The sequence below is a fragment of the Abramis brama genome, assembly GCF_963993115.1.
Source record: "Abramis brama genome assembly, chromosome: 5".
In the NCBI taxonomy this organism is placed as follows: domain Eukaryota; kingdom Metazoa; phylum Chordata; class Actinopteri; order Cypriniformes; family Leuciscidae; genus Abramis; species Abramis brama.
The window spans coordinates 24,559,685-24,579,790 of NC_139967.1; the positions used below are offsets into that span (position 1 = coordinate 24,559,685).

Sequence of the window (20,106 nt, forward strand, 5' to 3'; positions counted from 1 at the left end):
AAATATACACATGATTCTAATTTTCACGTAGTATGCTATTGCATTTTTTAATTATTAAATGCGGAATCCCCCTCTCCACTGTCATTGGCAAGTCTCTTGCGCTAGTGCATCATTCATGGTGAGGCGTTTGCGACATCTGTTGGTTGCCTTTTGCAATGTTTTTGTGTCAGTGCAATAAGACGAAACTCATTTGACAGTTTTCACCCGTATCAAGATATTAATGCGGATGCAAAATTTCTTTCTGCAGTTTGCTTAAATAACTACATATAAATGTTCTATTTACAGCAGGAACATGAAACAGTTAATATTTCAGCCAAAAACGACCAATTTAGTAAGATAGGGATATAGGCCTATAGTTCAGTGTTTCGGTTCCCCAGTAGGCTACGTAGGCCTATAGTAGCCTACGAAGCGCCACCAACACAGTCTTTGCTTGTTTCAGTTGTGTATTGGGACTTAAACTGTAATAAAATGGTGAGATCTCAATATGTTTTTTAACTAACACGTTTACGTGTAAGAAAACAAAATTAATACATGTCAAATAATTTCTTCAAGTGCAGGAAACACAACATGAGATAGCCTTTGAATAGTGCGAAAAATCCACAGAAGAAAACCTTTAATTGCTACATTATTTTAATAGGCCTACTATAGTTACATTTTCATTTTACATAGTGCTGTTAAAGAACATGGTAACTTTCACCTAAAATCTACTACCACCCCATCTTTAATCACAAGCGCAATTCGGCATGCGCTTATCAAGCCACTCAAGCGCTCACCATAACTTCTGGGAAGAAAATCTTTAGGCTACTAGTGTTCATTCTCATATTGCTGCTTTGTTGGTCCTGACGCTTTTTGGTCTCTTTATTTTTCCTCTGTCCTCTATTACTTTTAGGACGCTCGGCTGTTTACGCCGTTGTTGACAGATGCGATAAACCTCCAAATCCACGAAAATGCTCCAAGTTCACGTATGTCGCGCTCAGCTTCCGGCTTCCCATATATGGGCTTGTAAATTGTAAACGTACAAACGTACAAAAGGCAGCCTTCAAAAGGCTTCTGAACGGAGAATCTGACAGCGGTCACTTCTGATTTTACTGATTTCAAATAGCTTACTGCGGAGATCGGGTTGATATGGACAGTTTTTCCCTGACATCTTTCTTTCTTTCGAGGATCATGTTTTTCTGCATGCTTACTAATTTTTCTTAGACCTACTGGACTCCGGTCCCTCGGTTGTTGATTATGATGATTAGCTATAATTCAACTAATTTAAAAAATACAAATTACTTTTATTTAAAAAATAGCTATCAATATATAGCCTAATCACCTAAATGCATTGTTTCGTGTTCTTACCTATAACATTATGCGTCAACTTAAATAGCTTTCAGTGAAAATTAATAACATTCTTTTTAAATCTATTTAATCCCCAGATTCTTGACCTTGTGAACATGATAATTTTGTTTTGTATATCAGTTTCACACATGTAAATTGAACAAATGTAAACCCTCCACATGACTTTGTGAAAATGTTTATACATTCATAATGTCAAATAGGCTAATGTCAAAATATTTGCTATTTTAGTATTACTCTGGTTTTCTTTTTCACATTAGTAAGTGTTCATTAGAATATTGCTATGAGCCCTGTCTTAAAAGGTAAATGTGAAAAAACGAAGAAAAAAACCTTTTAAAAAACAACGAGGACAACTGTGTCTTATTCCGGAGTTTTATTCAATTATTTTATATTTGACATTTTACCAGGGTTGACGACAGTGAATTATGTGAGGGTTTTTTTTATGTATTCTGTTAGTTTGTTTTTTGAAGAGTTAAAATGGGCTCGTTAAAACTAAGTACAAATGTTCAGTTGTTTTATATTCACCCAACGAAGGAAGGGAATGATTTGGTTGGCCAGCTAATAAACGTTCGCCTCCTTAGGGTTATACGGTGAGCGGTGCTCTTCGTCTACTCTTAAGATATTAGAATATTGGCGAAAAGTTATTTTAAAAGAGAAAGGAAATGGAGGTAAACGGTGGTCCTGCAAACCCCGCAGTGATCGCTGAGGTATCGTTCTCGTTTCAAGATGAACTGACTGCGACCCTTCAAAACGCGCTCGGTGTTGCGGTAGAGATCGCCGTTGCGGAGATAACCAGACTGCTTGACAGAGCGCTGAGAGATGTGCAGGGCAAGATTCAAGAGGCTCTGCGGGACAACAGTGCGCTCAAGTTTAGGCTGCAAACAGCTGAAACGCAACTGTCAACTGTGTGTGGTCGCCTGGATCAACAGCCACAGAGACTCGAGGATTTTCCCATCGGTAGTACCAAACATTTGGTGACAAAGCCTCCAATCAGCTGCAGCAGGGTTCAGCGTTGGGGTCGGCAGTTAAATACCCTTAACGTAGGACAACAAACCGAGCCCACTGTGAACTCGGAACATGATTATGAGGTATGTGGATCCAAGGAAACTAATATATTCCAGCGAGGATCAATCTGTGGGAACCAAAATGGAGGCGCGTGCGCTCAGACTTTAAACTCGGATACACTTGAGGAATCAACTCACTATAGATTAGATGACACAAATGGTAAGCTATTTGATGTTTAAAGACGAATGCATAAATTAAAGTTTTAAATCAGTTAAAATGACCGACTGTTAATGATAGCGCAACACACCTTTAAAACTATTGGCCCATTTTGACTTCATGTTTACTCTTTCCTTTTTCATTTTACCCCATGTGAGTTGTTATTAGCCATAATAATAACGACATATGTTGCTGTCTCAGTAGTGGTACCCGTATCATCTCATGACAGTGTTCAAGTTACACTTGCCTACACACTGTAAAATAAATAAATAAATGCAATTCTTACAGAAAGGGCTGCAAAAATACCATAGTTCACCAAGTCACAGGTTTTACTAAGTTACCTTATCATATACTTACCATAACTTTTAAATGGTTTAACTTTCACATTATTTTTGTGTGATTTATATTATTATATAATAATCACCTATGATTATGTTTTATTTAGTTGTATTTATTATTTTTTATATTAGTAATGTACAGTAGGGTGTTTTTTTATGGGTACTTTCTGTTGCTTGGTTAATGTTTATTGCATTATTTTAGTTTACCCTGGACAAATATTGGCCATGTTTTATGGACAGGCCACTTACAATGAACTCTGATCTGATCAGTTATGTGGCTTTCTATTGTACCACCTGTATTATCATGGTTGTTAACAGTACATTTTAAGGTAAAAAGCGATTTTGATAGCTAATTGGTTTATTAACGTTATATTGCTTAATGAAATGTACTGTTATATAGGCACCAATATGTCATTCTGTAATACCTGAAACAGTGTCACAGTAGTTTTACTGTGATTTTACTGTAAATTTAACAGTATATTTTTTGCAATGTATACATCTATTGCTACTGTGCATAGTTTGGACTGGATTGATGAAACTTAATGAGTTACTCCCTTTTCAGACATCAAGAATGATCAACACAATATGACCAAAACTGACCAGACATGTGCTGGGACAGTTACAAGTGGGGGGTCATCCCTTGAAGTGGCTGTAAAAGTGGAGAAAGATGAGAGTTATGATGATCCAATCCCAGTGTCCCTCTCTGTGGTGGAGGAGCCCAACTCAGACAGCCTTTCTCTGGCTCAGTCTCGACTATTGGAAGACTGGAGACCTGAGCCATTGCACACAGAGAGCTGTCAATCAAATATGCACTTTCAGTCCACCATCCAACCCCTAGGTTAGTACTACTGTTGTACTATATATAAATAATATGCCATGCTAGTAGGGTGATATTAATTTGCACCGAGTACAATTATAAACTGACTGATCCATTTAAGCACAGTAATATGCCATATTGCAAGATTTTTACATGTAGTTTTCCCTTTTCTCTGCCTCTAGACCTAGATTTCCTGTCGTCCTCAAGCTCAGGCCAACAAAACCACTTCCCAAAGCTCCACAACAACCATTATAAGAGTCCTGGGTGCCATGCGTTTCCCCCCGGCCGGAGCCCTTATCATTGTAGCCTATGTGGGCGAGACTTCAACCGTAAGCACCATCTCAAGATCCATCAGAGGATCCATACAGGAGAGAGGCCATACACTTGCTCTATATGCAGCGCACGCTTCCGGCACGCATTGACACTCAAGCGCCACTTCCGCCTTCATACGGGAGAGAAACCTTATGTTTGCGGTCAGTGTGGAAAAAAGTTTCGAAATGATGGTGGATTGAAGGTTCATCAGTGTTCATGACAACAGTTGTGTAAATTCACTATTAATGTTAGTCTTGTGATGGATCCAATATAGGGTCCAAAGTTATTAAAGGGATAGTTCTCCTAAAAATGAAAATTCTGTCACCATTTACTCACACATGCTGGGGTGACTTTGGTTAATCTTCAAAACTAGAGATGCACTATATAACACTATAATTTATAACTCGATAAATAAGGACTGCCTGTGGCCAGCGTGAACGACGCTCAGGACAGTTCAGTTGATGGAACTGTCACTGTCCCGATCAGACCAGTGCTGCATCTTCATGAAAGTTTGTCCTTTGCACGTGTTTTTAAAGGTCCCGTATTATGCCCCTTTTCACAAGATGTAAAATAAGTCTCTGATGTCCCCAGAGTGTGTATGTGAAGTTTTAGCTCAAAATACCCAACAGATCATTTTTTACAGCATGTTTAAATTGTCATTTTTTGGGGCTCAGAAAAACGCGCTGTTTTCGTGTGCCCTTTAAATGCAAATAAGCTGCTGCTGGACGGCCCAGGGGGCGGAGCTTCACGAGCTCCTGCTCAGTCTCAGGACAATTTCATCTCATGTCATATCATAATGATAACATAAGAAACTCTCAGTAAACGGTGTTTATTTCGACCCGGATTCGAACAATAATGCCTACAGAGTCAGAGTGCTGTATAGAGATGGAACAGGTATAGTTTAGTAGTTTAATTACAGTTATAACGTATTTGTCATCTGCTTGTATGTATCCATTATTAATAGCCTACAAGTCTGCTGTTTCGGACCAGGTCCGAATGATGATCAAACATATACTGATGAGTTTAATAAAGTTTATTGTACATCACACAAAAGATGAAGCGTCAGTTTTACTTCAGAAAATCACCGTAAGAGCTGAGTAAACACAGTAAGTTATAAGAAGTGCACAAGTACATAAACGAATTTCGGTAGAGTTGAGGGAGCATTTTCTTTAAAAACAAAATAATGGATTTGTATCACTATTGGCTGGTTGTGTACACACACTGCCAACACACATTTATGTCCAAACAGCATGCAAAAGTGAATTTTGCATATTAGGGGACCTTTAAACATTCATGTGCAAGAAGATGCGAAAGAGAACTCAATTCTACTCACTCTGTGAGAAGTTTTGTGTGCACACATATCTTAAGTTATAAACCATGTGCAAATACTGAATTGAGTTATCTTTCACTTCTTCTAATTCATACAAAATTATATAAAAATGCCCATCTTGGCTAGTATCCTTGTAAACATAGTTGGTTATATCTTAAATAAACATTTGAGAAATAAAATGACTGTGTACTAGTATAATATTCCTGCTGCTTGTTTTAATGTTAATCAAACAACAAAAGACAAAGAAATCACTCACCATTCTTGCCTGAATAACTTTTGTGACTTTAATAATGATTAATGTATATTTAATTTAAACAATGAAGAATATATTTTACATTTGATTAGGCCTACTTTATTTCTGTACCTAAAAACTACTGTTAGACCTACCTGAAAAGCACTGTTTATTTCATATGCATCTTTGTTCTGTTGTATTTATGTTGGCATGTTGAATGTTAAATGGATCCAATCCATGTTCAATAGAAATTATTTTACTAATGCATGCATTTTTGAACTGCTAAATTAAAATGATCAAAACACTAATCTGTTTTAATGACAAAAGTTCAAATAAGCAAGTGACAAATATCGGAATCGGCCAATAGTTGTTTGTCAATCTGTATCGGCCCAAAAAAATTATAATCATATCGGTGCCTCTCTATTCAAAGCACAAATTAAGATATTTTCAATGAAACCTTTTTCTGTCCCTCCATTGAACTTCCAGGTGAGTGAGGTGACCAAACCTTAGAAGATCCAAAACGGTTATAAAGGTGTCACATTGAATCCAAATGAATCAAGCCGTTTAATTCAAGTCTTGTGAAGAGACATGATCGCTTTATATGATGAACAGATTTAATTTGTTCGAATGACATGAGAGTGAGTAAATAATCACAGAATTTTTATTTTTAGGTGAATTATCCCTTTAAGATAATATTCCTGCATTCATCCCTGACAGGATGGTCCCTGCTATGAATGGAAAGCATCCATCATATGAATATTTGTACCATTATACCTTAACACCTATCAAAAATATCTTTCTTTCCCTTAGATTTAAAGTGCCTGACAATAGGACCCTGAATCTGGGCAGTACTCTGTTGTGCAAGTCTTTAATATGAACAGTTAGATTGAATCTTCACTCCAGAAATATTGGATCCAGTCTTTTTACCAGATTTTGCCAGACATCCATTTTGTTTGGTATCCAAAACTGTTAGCAGTTTTTTTTCTGATACCCAAAACCAGTTAACAAATCTGTATTTTGTCCAGTGCCCAAAACTGTATTAACTAAAGCGTCTTGAAGCGTGAAATAGCAGAAAGCAGGTGACGAAGTGATGACAAAACAATTGCAAGGTTTATTGAATAATCATTGAACTTTGTATGATTCAATGCACAGACTTCCTCTGAACTTCATCCCTACTTCATCTTAACTTTTTTTCTGTACTTTTTCCTGTACTTTGTCTGACCAGCACAAATTATACCAAGCCTTTTTAAATCTTAAATACTTAAAATGAAATATTGTATGTATCTTTTTATATTGTACCATGAGCTGTCATTTCAACTGATAATATTGCCTTTTAAGTATAAAAAAAGTAGAGTGGCACAGAGTCTTAGTAAGATATAATGTTCTGCCAGTTTCACTAATAACAATATTTTACACGATACGAGTCTGCTAATTTTAACCAGTGCTAATTTGAACCATAAGTAATTATTTCCATACTTGAGTTGATATGCCTGCTAACCAAAGTCCAGGTCAGATGTAAGTTCAAAGCACAGGGGAAAATAGTAAATGCTATATTATATTTATTTTGTAGTCTGAATCAGTTTGTGAAATTAATTAATTTATTGTTCACTTCTGCACTGTAAAAAATGATTTTTTGGTGAAGTAAATACTACTGAAAAAAAACAATGTAATTTACATGAAAAAGTTAGTTCAGGCAAGAATTAAAAAAACTAAGTAAATTCCATATCAGTACTTAATTCAAGCGAGTAGAAATGAAAGCGTAAATATCAACTCAATAAAATTAAGTAAAAATTACTCAACTTTTCTGATACTGGGGTTCCCATCATGCACTGGACCTTGAATAATTAATGAGGTTCATTTTTCACTGTTTTCCAGCTGTATTTACACTGTTTTATCATTGCTTTTGTTGTCAGGATTAGTAACTTGCCATTTTGTGACATTTCAAGTAAAATTTCTGCTCAAAATGACACATTCAAACACAAAAATGATCCATCAAATGTTACCGTCATTGTGTATTGTCTACCAAGTATTGAGGTCTTTGCATTCACATGAGGCTTAACATCTGGCATGATGAAGTATAAATTACTTAGATAATCTAAGTAAAGCACATACTATAAATGACTGGTATAATTCAATATTAGTGTTTGAGTAAAATGTAATGCAAAGGAAATTTCAACTAAATCGATATTAATCAACCTTTTACTAGCCAAGTTAAAATTACTTATTTTCTTTGTTACTTTCACTTAACTAGGTTAAGTAAAGTTTACTTAATTCCATATTCCAAGTAACTTAAAGATTTCTAATTAAAGCTACTGATAAATATGTTTAGGTTTTTACTTGGCAAACTTTGTAAATTTACTAGCATTTTCTGAGTGAAAAAACTTAGCAAGCTTTTTTCAAGTAAATCCTACTCCAAATTTTTTTCAGTGTGTATAGCAACTGCCAAATCTTGGATTTGCATTTTAGAAAGTAGTTTCCAACCCTGCGATGAATCTCTGTTCAGGATTGTGGTGAAAAAAATCTCTGTCTTTCTGCTCTCTGCTTTGTGCAAGTTAGTGACCAGTAGTTTGCTGTATCCTTGATACAATCATCTTGTAAACAGATGAAACAGAACCTGTATTTGCATGATGAGCATTTCACAAACTTGCATCCTTGTTCATGCATAATCAGACTGTGACACTTGGGACAGGCTCTGAACATGGGACAACCAAGCACTTTACTCTTTGGATCGGATACCACTTCGCAGGTTAGCAGTGTGGAGACGAGGGGGCACAGCTTGTTGGGGCAGGCAGCAGAAGTGCAGGGGTAGAGGCAGGAGCTACACAGGAGCTGAGTGGTCAGGCATTGAGTACAGTGAAGCAGTTCACTTGTAGTACACCCTTTTATACATGCAGGTTTCAGTGCAGAGAAATAAACTGGGCACTGGAAAAATGTAAGACATAGGTGCTAATTAATAAACATTTGCAACTTCTTGAGACTGATGGGCTTGATTCAGACTGTAGTTAGTGACAATTAAATGAAGTTAATATGCAGTGCTCACTGTGTTTGTGGGATCTGGGTTTTTTCCATCTTTTTGAGATGCAGAAGTGTTGACCGATTGGTTATCCATTAGTGTTTGAGAGGGAGGAGAAAGCTCCTTCACAGACTAGACAGAAGATAAAATGACTAATTTGATCAGTGTAATCTAGTGATTTAACCAGTAGCACTGCCAGCACTATAGTGTGCATGAGGCTTTACGATCTTTTTGATCAACTACCATTTTTAAACTGCTTTTAAGGATATTTATATTCGAATGCAACATGCTCACAGCAAATTGTCTTTAACAATAAAGTGTTCTCACCTTTAAAATATTTCCCTCCTGGCCAAGATCATCAGTCTGATTGTACACCTGTGAATTTCCTACAGAACAGTGATTGGCAATTTTTGGGGGGCTTTACAACATCTGAAATGTGCAATTATACGATTGACAAGCTTTGACAAGCATCGTACTTTTCTCAGGACAAAGTGAAAGTGAAAGTATTTTTTCGATGGTTGTAAATATATTTATAAACAAACTTGTTCATAATCAGTTATACATTTTGAATGGTAAAGTAATAAACAAAACAATTACCAGCTCCCATTGTTGTCTTTCTTCTTGCAACCCTCCGTATAACTGTTTGTCTCGCACTTCTCAGCTCTTCCTTATTTGCATTTTTCACACAGTATTTCCTGGTTCTTCGTTTCATCTGATCTGTTTGAGTGAGATTTTTGTTTGTTGTTAATTCTCACTGTAAATATCAATGCTGTGTTGTCGATCCGTTCTGTGTAGAAATGAATGATTTGTTTACAGGAACAACCCACAGCTGAGTTCTGGAAAGTCCTGGGGTTACTATGAAGGGTTATGACGTCATAGTTATATCTCCATAAGAAATTCCATACTATTCCATTATGTAAATCTGTATTTGGTTTGTGTGAACTGTTTGTGAGAGGGAGACGGAGTCCAGGGAGTGAATTCCGAGGGGGGACGGCGTTCCAGTTCATATTGTTAAAACATTTTTGAAGGGATTTCTATATGTTATTCTCTCAATAGACTACAAAAGCGATACGAGTTCAGAACAAACAAATTGCATAATTAATCATTAAAAGATCGCGATCTGGTTCCAAACACCCACTCGATCAGTGCTTGAAGTGGGTCGGTACGCACCGGTATCACAGTACCGGCACTTCTATATTTGAAGCTGTATACCCTCACTTTTTCTTGCGTGCCGGCACTTCTCGCATGTTGCTGGTACTATGACCGAAACATAAAATCAGGCTATTAATTACTGTATACTTAGCGCAATCGGAGCATGAGTGGCGCGCGATGCCGCGTTCACCAGCGCGCTTCAAAAGTGTGATAAGATTTGCGCGAGCCGTTGATAAAATGTACAACCCATTTTAATTCTATTGAGAATAGTAAAACGCTGTGGAGAAAATCAAACATGATCTAAAAATAGCCACTAAAAAGACTGATGAAACGAGGGGAAAACATCCTCCTGCAAGCTTTTTAAACTTCTCATGACCACCTTTACTATCATTTATCAAGTTCTATTGTATTTATTGTGGAAGGCTATATTTTAACTAACTTGTTGTATAATTTATAATAAATAATCTGTTAAAGGAGCTGTATGTAAGAAATCTATTTCAATTAATCATAAAATGGCCCTGATGTGTCACTAGACATTAAGAAATCATGTTAATTTCAAATACTTATATCACTGACAACAGTAGTATGGCTAGGATATTGTCATTTAAAAAGTGGACTTGCAGCCCTCAACTGATGTTGATGTTGTCATTTTGTCTTTTGGCCTGACGCGCCTCCCTCCACCTATCTACCAATCACGAAGTCAGTAGTGTTTCGGGATCCGGGTTGCCAGCTTTGCTCTAACCTACCCTAACTCTAGTTGGAATAATAATGTCTAACGTTACTAAATCAAAAAGACCTCGTTATAATTCAGAAATTCGTCGTGACAAAGTCCGAAATAAAAACAGAATTTGTATAGGAGATGCTTTTGAAAGATGGAGACAGCTGAAAACGGAGAAGAATTTGAACACAGACGCCAACGTAGCTAATTTTCTCCTGGACAGGTAAGATTCATCTAACTTGTGCTTGGCTAACTTGTACTTGATATCAATGCACATATAATATATTCATGACAGTCGAATGCATGTTCGTGCAAAGTATTAACGTTAGCTCACATGGACGTATGCTAACATTAGCAATGCATAGGAGCCCGTTTCTCTGTCATTATGCTGAGACGCTGAGGAAAACAACATTAGCACGCCCATTATGGCAATTTGAAACGTAATTGAGACAGAAGCCTAACTTTACCTCAGAAAAAATGATTCGACATTCGTTCTTCACATATATCGTGGACTAAGTTACACTTGCTGCAAGTTGACCTGTATTTCACATCACATATTTTAGCGTGTTATGGACGCGTGCTGCAGGGTAAGTAAAAAAAATACAGCTGGTCACTTTCACTTATAGCATCAGCTAAATGAATAGCTGTATTACACATAGTGACATAGGCTTGTGCTTGTACTTACATTAATGACAGATACATAACGTTACAAGTTAGACTTACAGCTACCGTTCTGTCTGTCACATACGAGCATAACGTTACATCTTTACGATTATATTGTCACATACGAGCATACATCTTTACGATACTGTCACATACGAGCATACATCTTTACGATACTGTCACATACGAGCATACATCTTTACGATTATATTTAACTAATGACAATTGGTAAATTTTTTAAACACATAATTACTCATCAAAATATCTCTCATGAAGCATAAACATAATTAACAGAAAAAAACTTACTGTGTACGTCTCGTCGGAAGCTCATTGAAGCAGCCTACATTTCTGCTGAATTCAGCTTATCTGGCAACCTCGAGTCAGGGGGGAGGGGGAGGGGGAGGGGATACACCGCTCTATAGTATTTTTAAAGTGATTGCAGTACCAGTTTTGGCCACAATCCTACATACAGTTCCTTTAAGGGAATAGACTTTTAAAAAAGAAAGAAAAAGTTCAAATGTGAGCCATGGTCTACCTGTATCCTTATGGTAACAAATGCTATATTAAACAATTACAAGAACTACTTTTTCATAAAGCCAAGTACAAGTTAGAATCAAGGGCTTTAAAGTATGGACCTTCTTGATTTATTGACTAAACAATTGGTTTTCCCTCATGTGTAAAATGTGTTCTGCTAATATGACAGATATGCCTTGGGAAAATAAAAGATAATCCAATTAATGACAGGAAACTAACATGTTCAGTATAAGAACATTTTAAGCAATGACAGTTTGACTTTCCATGGCACTTTGTAAACAAGTGATTATTATCAACCAACTTTGCAAGTGTGGGCCATTTTGCAAAAATAAAGCAAAAAACAAATAAATAAACCTCACGAAGGAGCATTTCCTGGTATGGTTCACACTTTAACCCCCCAATCTTCAAACCCAAACTACAGCCTTGCAACCGAGGGAGACAACCAGTTCCCCCATCTCAAACACAAAATAGAGTAAATCACCTTTTGAAAGTATAACTTGATGCTTCAAATAAAGATTGTATCGATTACATTATGACACCAGTAGGTGGAGACAAGTGACTGTTAAAAAATGTACTTGTCATTGAATCATTCATTCAAAAGATCTGTTCAAAAACGCTGATTCAGTAAGCAGTTAAGATTATTTCATTTTATGTACTAAACTGAGAGGCTGCCATCCAAAATATTCCTCAGTTTTCTTTAACCCAAGGACAAATGTATTTAAAAGGTTTGTGTGACCTGTTCAATTCTGTATGCACCACCTATGCAGATCTTTCATTTGGCCAAAATCAAACAGGTAATTTTCTCTAAGCAGAGATTCTGTTGAATAAACGTGTTTCTGGCACACACAATTAATAAATGTTGTTCGTTGACCTTTCATGTGCCTGTCTTGATAATTAGGAAAACATTGTTTGGAGGAAACATGGAATTGCCATGTTTAATGCTATTATAGATTATATAATATTTAAGAGTACATACTTTTAGGGCGTAGTATAAGGCGAATTGAGACGCAGCATTGGTTTGAAATCGCTGGTGTTTCTAACATAAAAAACTACCTTGTAACCAGAGCCATATGTAACCAATCATGTCAAAGTGTGATCGTCAAGGAGTATGGCAAGCCGTTTTAACTTTTATTCATTTCCAGGATATGAATTCTTGATATCAACAATTACATTTTCACTAGTTAAAATGATAATTATTGATATCTGGAATTGGATTTCTACTAGTAACAATGGCAATTTTTGATATCAGGAATTACATTTCCACTCGTAACAATGCTAATTCTTGATATCAACAATTGAATTTCAACTAGTAAAAACTATAATTCTTGATATCTGTAATTGTATTTTTCACTAGGGAAATGTCACCATAGGCTGCCATATAAATTAAATTGTTGATATCAACAACTGATTTCTTACTAGTTGAAATTCCAATTTCACATATCAGAAATACAATTCCGGAGTTACTTGAAAAATTCCGTTCCGGAGACATTGGTGTCCATGCCGGAGATGACGGCGTCCATGCACTTGTCCGTGCCGGAGATGTTGGTGTCCGTGCTGGACACGTTGGTGTCCGATCCGGAGACGGTAGTGTCCGTGCCGGAGACATTGGTGTCCATGCCGGAGACGTTGGTGTCCGTGCCGGTGTCCATGCCGGAGATGTTGGTGTCTGTGCCGGAGACGTTGCTGTCCGTGCCGGAGACGTTGGTGTCTGTGCCAGAGACTTTGCTGTCCGTGCCGGAGACGGTGCTGTCCGTGCCGGAGACGTTGCTGTCTTTGCCGGAGACGTTGGTGTCCGTGCCGGAGACAGTGGTGTCCATTCCGGAGACAGCGGTGTCCATTCCGGAGACGGCGGTGTCCGAGCACTTGTCCGTGCCGGAGACGGTGGTATCCGTACTGGAGATGTTGGTGTCCAGTCTGGAGACAGTGGTGTCTGTGCCGGAGTCGTTGGTGTCCGTTCAGGAGACATTGGTGTCCGATCTGGAGACGGTGGTGTCCGTGCCGGAGACGGTGGTGTCCATTCCGGAGACGGCGGTTTTCGAGCACTTGTCCGTGCCGGAGACGGTGGTATCCGTGCCGGAGACGTTGGTGTCCAGTCTGGAGACGGTGGTGTCCGTGCACTTGTCCGTGCCAGAGACAGTGCTTAATACAGTGCTTAAGGAAACTGCTAAAGACTGGTGGCAAGCCGAGAGAAGGAAAGTAAATAGTTGGGGGCAATTCAAAGATATCTTCCTACGATCTTTTCTTAGCGAAGATTATGAAGATGTGGCATCAAGACGGCTGGTGGAGAGAAAGCAAGGGCCCAAGGAGAGCATAAGGGACTTCGCATTTCATTATCGTGCTCTTTGTTTAAGATGGAGAAAGAATATGTCAGAGAAAGACATTGTACTGGCCATATTACGTAACTGCAATCCCCGCCTGGCTAGTTTGTTAAGAGGTACCGTGACAAATGTTGGCGAGCTGGTAAAAACTGGAACACAATTTGAATGTGATTTTGATGAAGTCAAAAAATATTGGAATCAAGTACATTCTGAGGAGCAAAAAAGAAAAATGCCAGCAAGCACTCGAATGGTGCAGTCCATCAAAATGCAACATCAAACTGTAACTAAGACGGTCAATATACCTATAATCTTACGTAATAGGTTTTTTTCAGCCATGGTGGACACAGGTAGTTCACTGTCTCTAATTCAAGAATCAACTTGAACAGTCTGGAAACAACTGAATCAGGGTGAACTAGGTCAGCCAAGCAAGGGCCAAACATATATGTTAGCCAATGGGCAAAAGCAAGCAGCTACTGGAAAGGTGACATGGCAATGTAAAATGCAGGGTCAAAAATGTACCATTTTAGGAATGGATTTCTTGTTGCATTCTGGGATTGTGCAGGATTTCAGTAAAGCCCAAAATGGCTTACCATCAGCAAGCAGCCAGGAAGCAAACCAGTTTTTCCCATTTGTGACGCAAGATTCTTCTTCTTCAGTCTATTTCTACTTGGCCATACCCATACTTCCCATTGATGACACAGTGTTTGAATCTATACAAAGACTAACAGGTAAAGCAGATGTCACACCCAAGCCGGAGGTGCGGAGGCACTGCCTGCCAGCCGACACCCCCGAACTACCACACCACCTTGAGGAGCTACCCCGCACCCGAGAATAGATGGACAACAGGAATTTAGAAATTAACACGTTTATTTATTTGTAAAAATGAATGTCTCTAAAAACGGTGCGAGCTTCATCCCCCGAGGTTGGGGGACTGTGTGTGGACTCTGGCTCCCTTCCTCCAACACAGACGACAGAAGGGTGAGTGCTTTAGCAAGCTCCTCACTAGCCTCAGACAGAGAATGGAGGGTACGTATAACTCACAGCTTCAGCAGGCTCTTCCCTGGACTCAGACAGAGAATGGAGGGTACGTATAACTCACAGCTTTAGCAGGCTCTTCACTAGCCTCAGACAGAGAATGGAGGATACGTATAACTCACAGCTTTAGCAGGCTCTTCACTAGCCTCAGACAAAGAATGGAGGATACGTATAACTCACAGCTTTAGCAGGCTCTTCACTAGCCTCAGACAGAGAATGGAGGGTACGTATAACTCACAGCTTTAGCAGGCTCTTCACTGGACTCAGACAGAGAATGGAGGGTACATATAACTCACATCTTTAGCAGGTTCTTCAAGCTTTGTCTAGGGATTATAGGCTGGTCACCCGTACACTCTGCGACGTCCCACACTCGTGTTTACACTACAATACACTCAATCCACACGTGATATTTGAAACTCAGCATAGCATGCACAAACCTCAGATCATTAAGCAGGGTTCGTACGGGTGCTTGAAATCCTTGAAAGTGCTTGAATTTTGATGTTGTGTTTTCAAGGTTTGAAAAGTGCTTGAATTTTGGATACAATGCTTGAAAATGCTTGAATTTGTAACTGTATTTCTTTCACAAGAAATATCTTTCTGACGAAATAGTTCTTTATTAAATGGAGAAAAAAAATGTAGCCCTTCAGAATCAGATACAGATTGATTTGCGTTACCTGGCCAGAGCAAAAGTAGGCGGAGTTTTCATTTTGATTTCCGCGGTTGTTTGGATGCACCGTTTTTATTGGCCACGCAGCGGCAACAGTTGAACTATTTTAAACTTTGACCGCGGCGTGCGCGCGAGCTCGCTGAGCTCCGCTTTGGTCCGAGTCGCGCGGCGCAAGCCATTGAAATAAATATATCGGTTTCATTTCATAGCGCAGCGCGGTCCGCGTCCTATCTGAAAGGGCCATTAGTGACAGAGTACTTAGTGTGATAATGTAATTTAAGTATTGCATGTCCGTTATGTCACGTTCATTTGTGGAATATGCAGTGAACATTGCCAAAATTACAGAACTGTAACGTGCAAATTAACCTGCAAACGTTAGCCCAGTGCATAACAGCAGTCGTTGATTGCTGAACTGAAATCAGTCAGTGTCATAAGAAGTATACTGTTACTGTAAGGTTTAGGATGGCCCTATGCAATATTTACACTGCTCTATTCAAGGGCGTAGATTTGGTTTGAACATTGGGGGGGTTGAAGTTTGGGTATGTCTCCTGATGCCTCCTTTTCATGTGATCATGGTATAAATATTGGGGGGGTTGTAATGCATAGATTTAAATATTGGGGGGGTTATCTCCCCCCCAACCCCCCCACAAATTACGCCCCTGGCTCTATTCCAGTAAATGTATTAGCTAAGGTTATGTCTTGGCCCAGGACATCTTGGCAATGAAATACATTTATCAGGCAGGTGCCTGTGCACTCAGATATTGTTCAAACCTTGTCTATATCAAGAATGTGTCCCAAAACGGGAAGGCCTGTCAAATATTTCTGAATATTTCTAAGTCTTCATATTTGAAATTAATTCAGTTTTACAGCCTATAAATCACATTATCTGGTATTGTAAGCAATATTTGGACATTAATATAATGAAATTATAGGCTATATACTTAGTGATACATTTTGAAGAATAAAACTTTAATAAGAATCAGTATATTTAATTCATGCAGTGAAAACTAAGCAGTGTTTATTTTTACATTTGATTAATCAGTTTCTGTTGTTAAATAAACCTAATGTAGGATAACCTGAACCCCTAAACCCCAGTTATGTTAAAATAACACTTATTATGCTACAGAACACTGATGTTCACTGTCTTGAAGTTGTAGGGATATTTTCTTATCACAAAAAGAATGTGAAACACGTATGTGTAGTTTATATCATTTTAAAGATATTTTAAAGATAATTTAAGTTAATTTGACACACTTTAAGCATTATCGTATCGCATATTGAATATCGTATTATTTAATGAGTTATCGCATATTTCATTTTTCTTCTATATCGTGCAGCCCTCTGCTATTATGAAACATTTGGCTGTTTATCTCTTTTGATGTGATAGAAACACTAAATAATAATTTTAACTATGTATTGGTATGTAATTTACGGTAGTGTAAGGTGCTGGAAAAAGCTTTAAAATGGACCTGGAAAGTGCTTGAAAAGTGCTTGAATTTGACCTTGGAAAAAGTGTACGAACCCTGATTAAGGCAGAGTGTGGGCCCAGACGACAGCCTCAGTGGATGAACTCTCCGTACGCTGATACAAACAGGGTTGGGTGACCCATGGGTGGGTGTTTGACTCATGGTCATAGTGCAAAGGACTCTAGGTTGAAATTACTCTGAACAACCTCTTTAAAGGAGAACTCCAATTAATTTTAACATGGAGATATTTTTTATTTTATTTTTTTGTAAATTTGGAGTGTACAACGTCAAAAATCAGTGTTGCCTACACGTGTTATCCTCTTTTTAAAATTTGCACCCTGTTGACTTAAATGGGACTAGTTTTAAACCTGCTTTTAGCCTCTTAACATCCTTGATATGACATTTCAAGTGCCCAGCCATTATGAGTGATTCCTTCAAGAGGGAGTACGGTGAATATGACTGACTGCATTAGATGTAAAAGATATGAATAAAAGTGATGTTAATTCAGCCAGCACACATCGTGTTTACATCCTGTTTTCGGTCGACTGTTCGACAGTACCCAACAGTGTACACTGTTCTATGTACTGTAAAATTATCTCAATGTTAAAATTGACTGAAGTTCTCCTTTAACAACAAACAGATTGTTTTGATTATTCATTAGTTATTGATTTAAAGTATATTTTTGCAAATACACCATGATTCAGTCAATGATTTTGTATGCAATTTGTAAATCTCTAATATTTTGAATTTTAATGAAACTGAAAATATACCATCTTGGTTATTATAATTGCTTTTTTGTGATGTAGCTTATTCAGGGCAGTACTAAATTGAAAAAATAGCCAATTGTATTTTGTGTATTTATGTACTTAATAAAATTATTAACATCTTGCAGATTCTGCAGGTGGGATTGCAAAATTTAGAGCACATCAATTACTTAATAGTTCCTTTTTTTGTTGTTGTTGTTGTTGGTGTCAAGTGATACTGATTTATTCTTTTTTTATTATTATTATTATCATCAGGACAAGACTCCAGAGGACAGACAGACCAGAGGGATGAAGGTGGGAATCCTTATTGTAATTGAAGATGATGCCTGCCCCAGCACACTGCCCAGTGTCATCAAATTTTCCGTTGTGTTGGAGGAGGTAATTGTACTGAAAGATGCTGCAGATTTGCAGTCTGCACTTGCTTACCTCTTCGGCCTTCTGTTTGCCTTGGATTTTGAGTACCCGAAGCAACTAAAATACACTTTCGAGGTTATTGAGAAGGTGTTCATGGAGATGGGCAGCACTCATTGTTCTCCTAGGGTAATGTCCCTAAAAAATAAGCTATTACTGTGATGTTGCATTTATCTTAAGCATTTAAGATGAAAGTACATAGTTTTTTTTTGTATTTTTTGAAATGTGCTTGCATTTTGTTTGAATTTTTTTTTTTTACTGTAAACTTGATTGTGATAAACATTGTGCCACTCTTTCAGCACTTTAAGGCCAAACGTTAACCTGCACTTGCATATACTTGTTCGGCTTTCTGTTTGCCGTTGATTTTGAGTACCCAGAGAAACTGAAATACTCTTTTGAGGTTATTGAAGGTGTTCATGGAGATGAGCTCTCATTGTTCTGCTAGTACCTCAAAACTAAGATTTTACTGTGACTTGTTTTTAAACTGTAAACTTGAGGTTGTGAAAAACATTGTGCCACTGTTTCAGCAATTTAAGCCCAAACGTTGAAGGAACACGCCAACTTTTTAGGCCATTAGCTTATTCACAGTATACCCCAGAGTTAAATAAGTCCATACATGCCCTTCTCATCTCTGTGTGTGCTGTAACTCTGTCTGACGATCCCACTGCCAGCCTAGCTTAGCACAAAGACTGGAGGCAAATGGCTCCAGCTAGCATACTGCTCCCAATATGTGACAAAAAAAAAAAAAAGACCTTGTTATTTATACTAGCTGTAACTATACAAATCTTAACATGTAAATAGGAAAATGTTGGTGTTATTTTGTCACTTATTTGGGATTGGTATGCTAGTTTGAATCATTTACCTCCAGTCTGTGTGCGAAGCTAGGCTAGTGGTGGGTGCGTCAGACAGAGTTACGGCATGCACAGAGATGAAAAGGGTGTGTATGGACTTATCTAACTCTGGGGAAACAGTAAATAAGCTAAAGTCCCAAAAAGTCAGCGTGCTGCTTTAACTTGCACTTACATTGCTCATTTGTGTTTCATATTAACAATTTTAAATGTTACGCATAGAACGTGTCAATGTGATAACACTTTGAATGTTAAAGAAAGTGTTTTTTCTGCATTTTGTTTTATTACTTTAAGAATAAGTATAGCTGTTGAACATTGTTTTTTGCAGAAATAAAACTTTCAACAAAATTTCAAGAATGTAGTAGTTTTATTTTTTTAAACCTGTAATGTTTAAAAACACATTTTTAGTCCACTTAACATACTTTATTAAGTTAAGTTAACATAACATTAAAAGTTGAAATTTTAGAATTTTCTAAGTTTTTTTAACTACAAAAACTCAATCAGCTGAACAAAAGATCTTAAGTTGGGAGAAATGTGACTTTACTTAGTGAATTGAGTTAAGTGAACTACTTGATTTAAAAGTTGAGTAAACTCAAAAAAGCCATGCAGCAAGTTGCCTCGAAATTTTAAGTTAAGTCAACTTTTTTTTTTTTACAGTGTTGGGGTCTAGCCGCAGGTGCCTCTTCGTCCGCCATCTCCCGGAATACGGGTGCTCAACTCAAGGTGGAATCCTGCCGACTACGCCACTTGTCACACCCAAGCCGGAGGTGTGGAGGCACTGCCTGCCAGCCGACACCCCCGAACTACCACACCACCTTGAGGAGCTACCCCGCACCCGAGAATAGACGGACAACAGGAATTTAGAAATTAACACGTTTATTTGTAAAAATGAATGTCTCTAAAAACGGTGCGAGCTTCATCCCCCG

The 20,106-nt window shown here is 37.9% G+C and overlaps 1 protein-coding gene and 1 long non-coding RNA gene across 2 annotated transcripts; one reads left to right on the top strand and one right to left on the bottom strand.

The window, feature by feature from the left end:
• Window positions 1–1,813: 1,813 nt before the first annotated feature.
• On the top strand, window positions 1,814–6,687 carry LOC311083009 (uncharacterized protein). Its single transcript, XM_084114256.1, has 3 exons — window positions 1,814–2,565; window positions 3,463–3,738; window positions 3,900–6,687. Exons 1-3 carry the CDS (start codon window positions 2,004–2,006, stop codon window positions 4,247–4,249), a joined length of 1,188 nt encoding a protein of 395 aa, XP_083970382.1. The 5' UTR covers window positions 1,814–2,003; the 3' UTR covers window positions 4,250–6,687.
• Window positions 6,683–9,476, bottom strand: LOC311083010. The gene is made up of 4 exons (XR_014606186.1): window positions 9,202–9,476; window positions 8,932–8,990; window positions 8,632–8,736; window positions 6,683–8,513 (listed from the first exon to the last, which is right to left on the bottom strand). It is a non-coding gene; the product is annotated as an uncharacterized lncRNA (long non-coding RNA).
• Between the last annotated feature and the right edge of the window lie 10,630 nt (window positions 9,477–20,106).

Excerpts from the sequence above, each read along its gene's own strand:
- LOC311083009 (XM_084114256.1), top strand. The coding sequence starts at position 2,004 with ATGGAGGTAAACGGTGGTCCTGCAAACCCCGCAGTGATCGCTGAGGTA. Across the intron at positions 2,566-3,462 it reads TAGATTAGATGACACAAATG|ACATCAAGAATGATCAACAC; the intron begins GTAAGCTATTTG and ends CTCCCTTTTCAG. Across the intron at positions 3,739-3,899 it reads GTCCACCATCCAACCCCTAG|ACCTAGATTTCCTGTCGTCC; the intron begins GTTAGTACTACT and ends CTCTGCCTCTAG.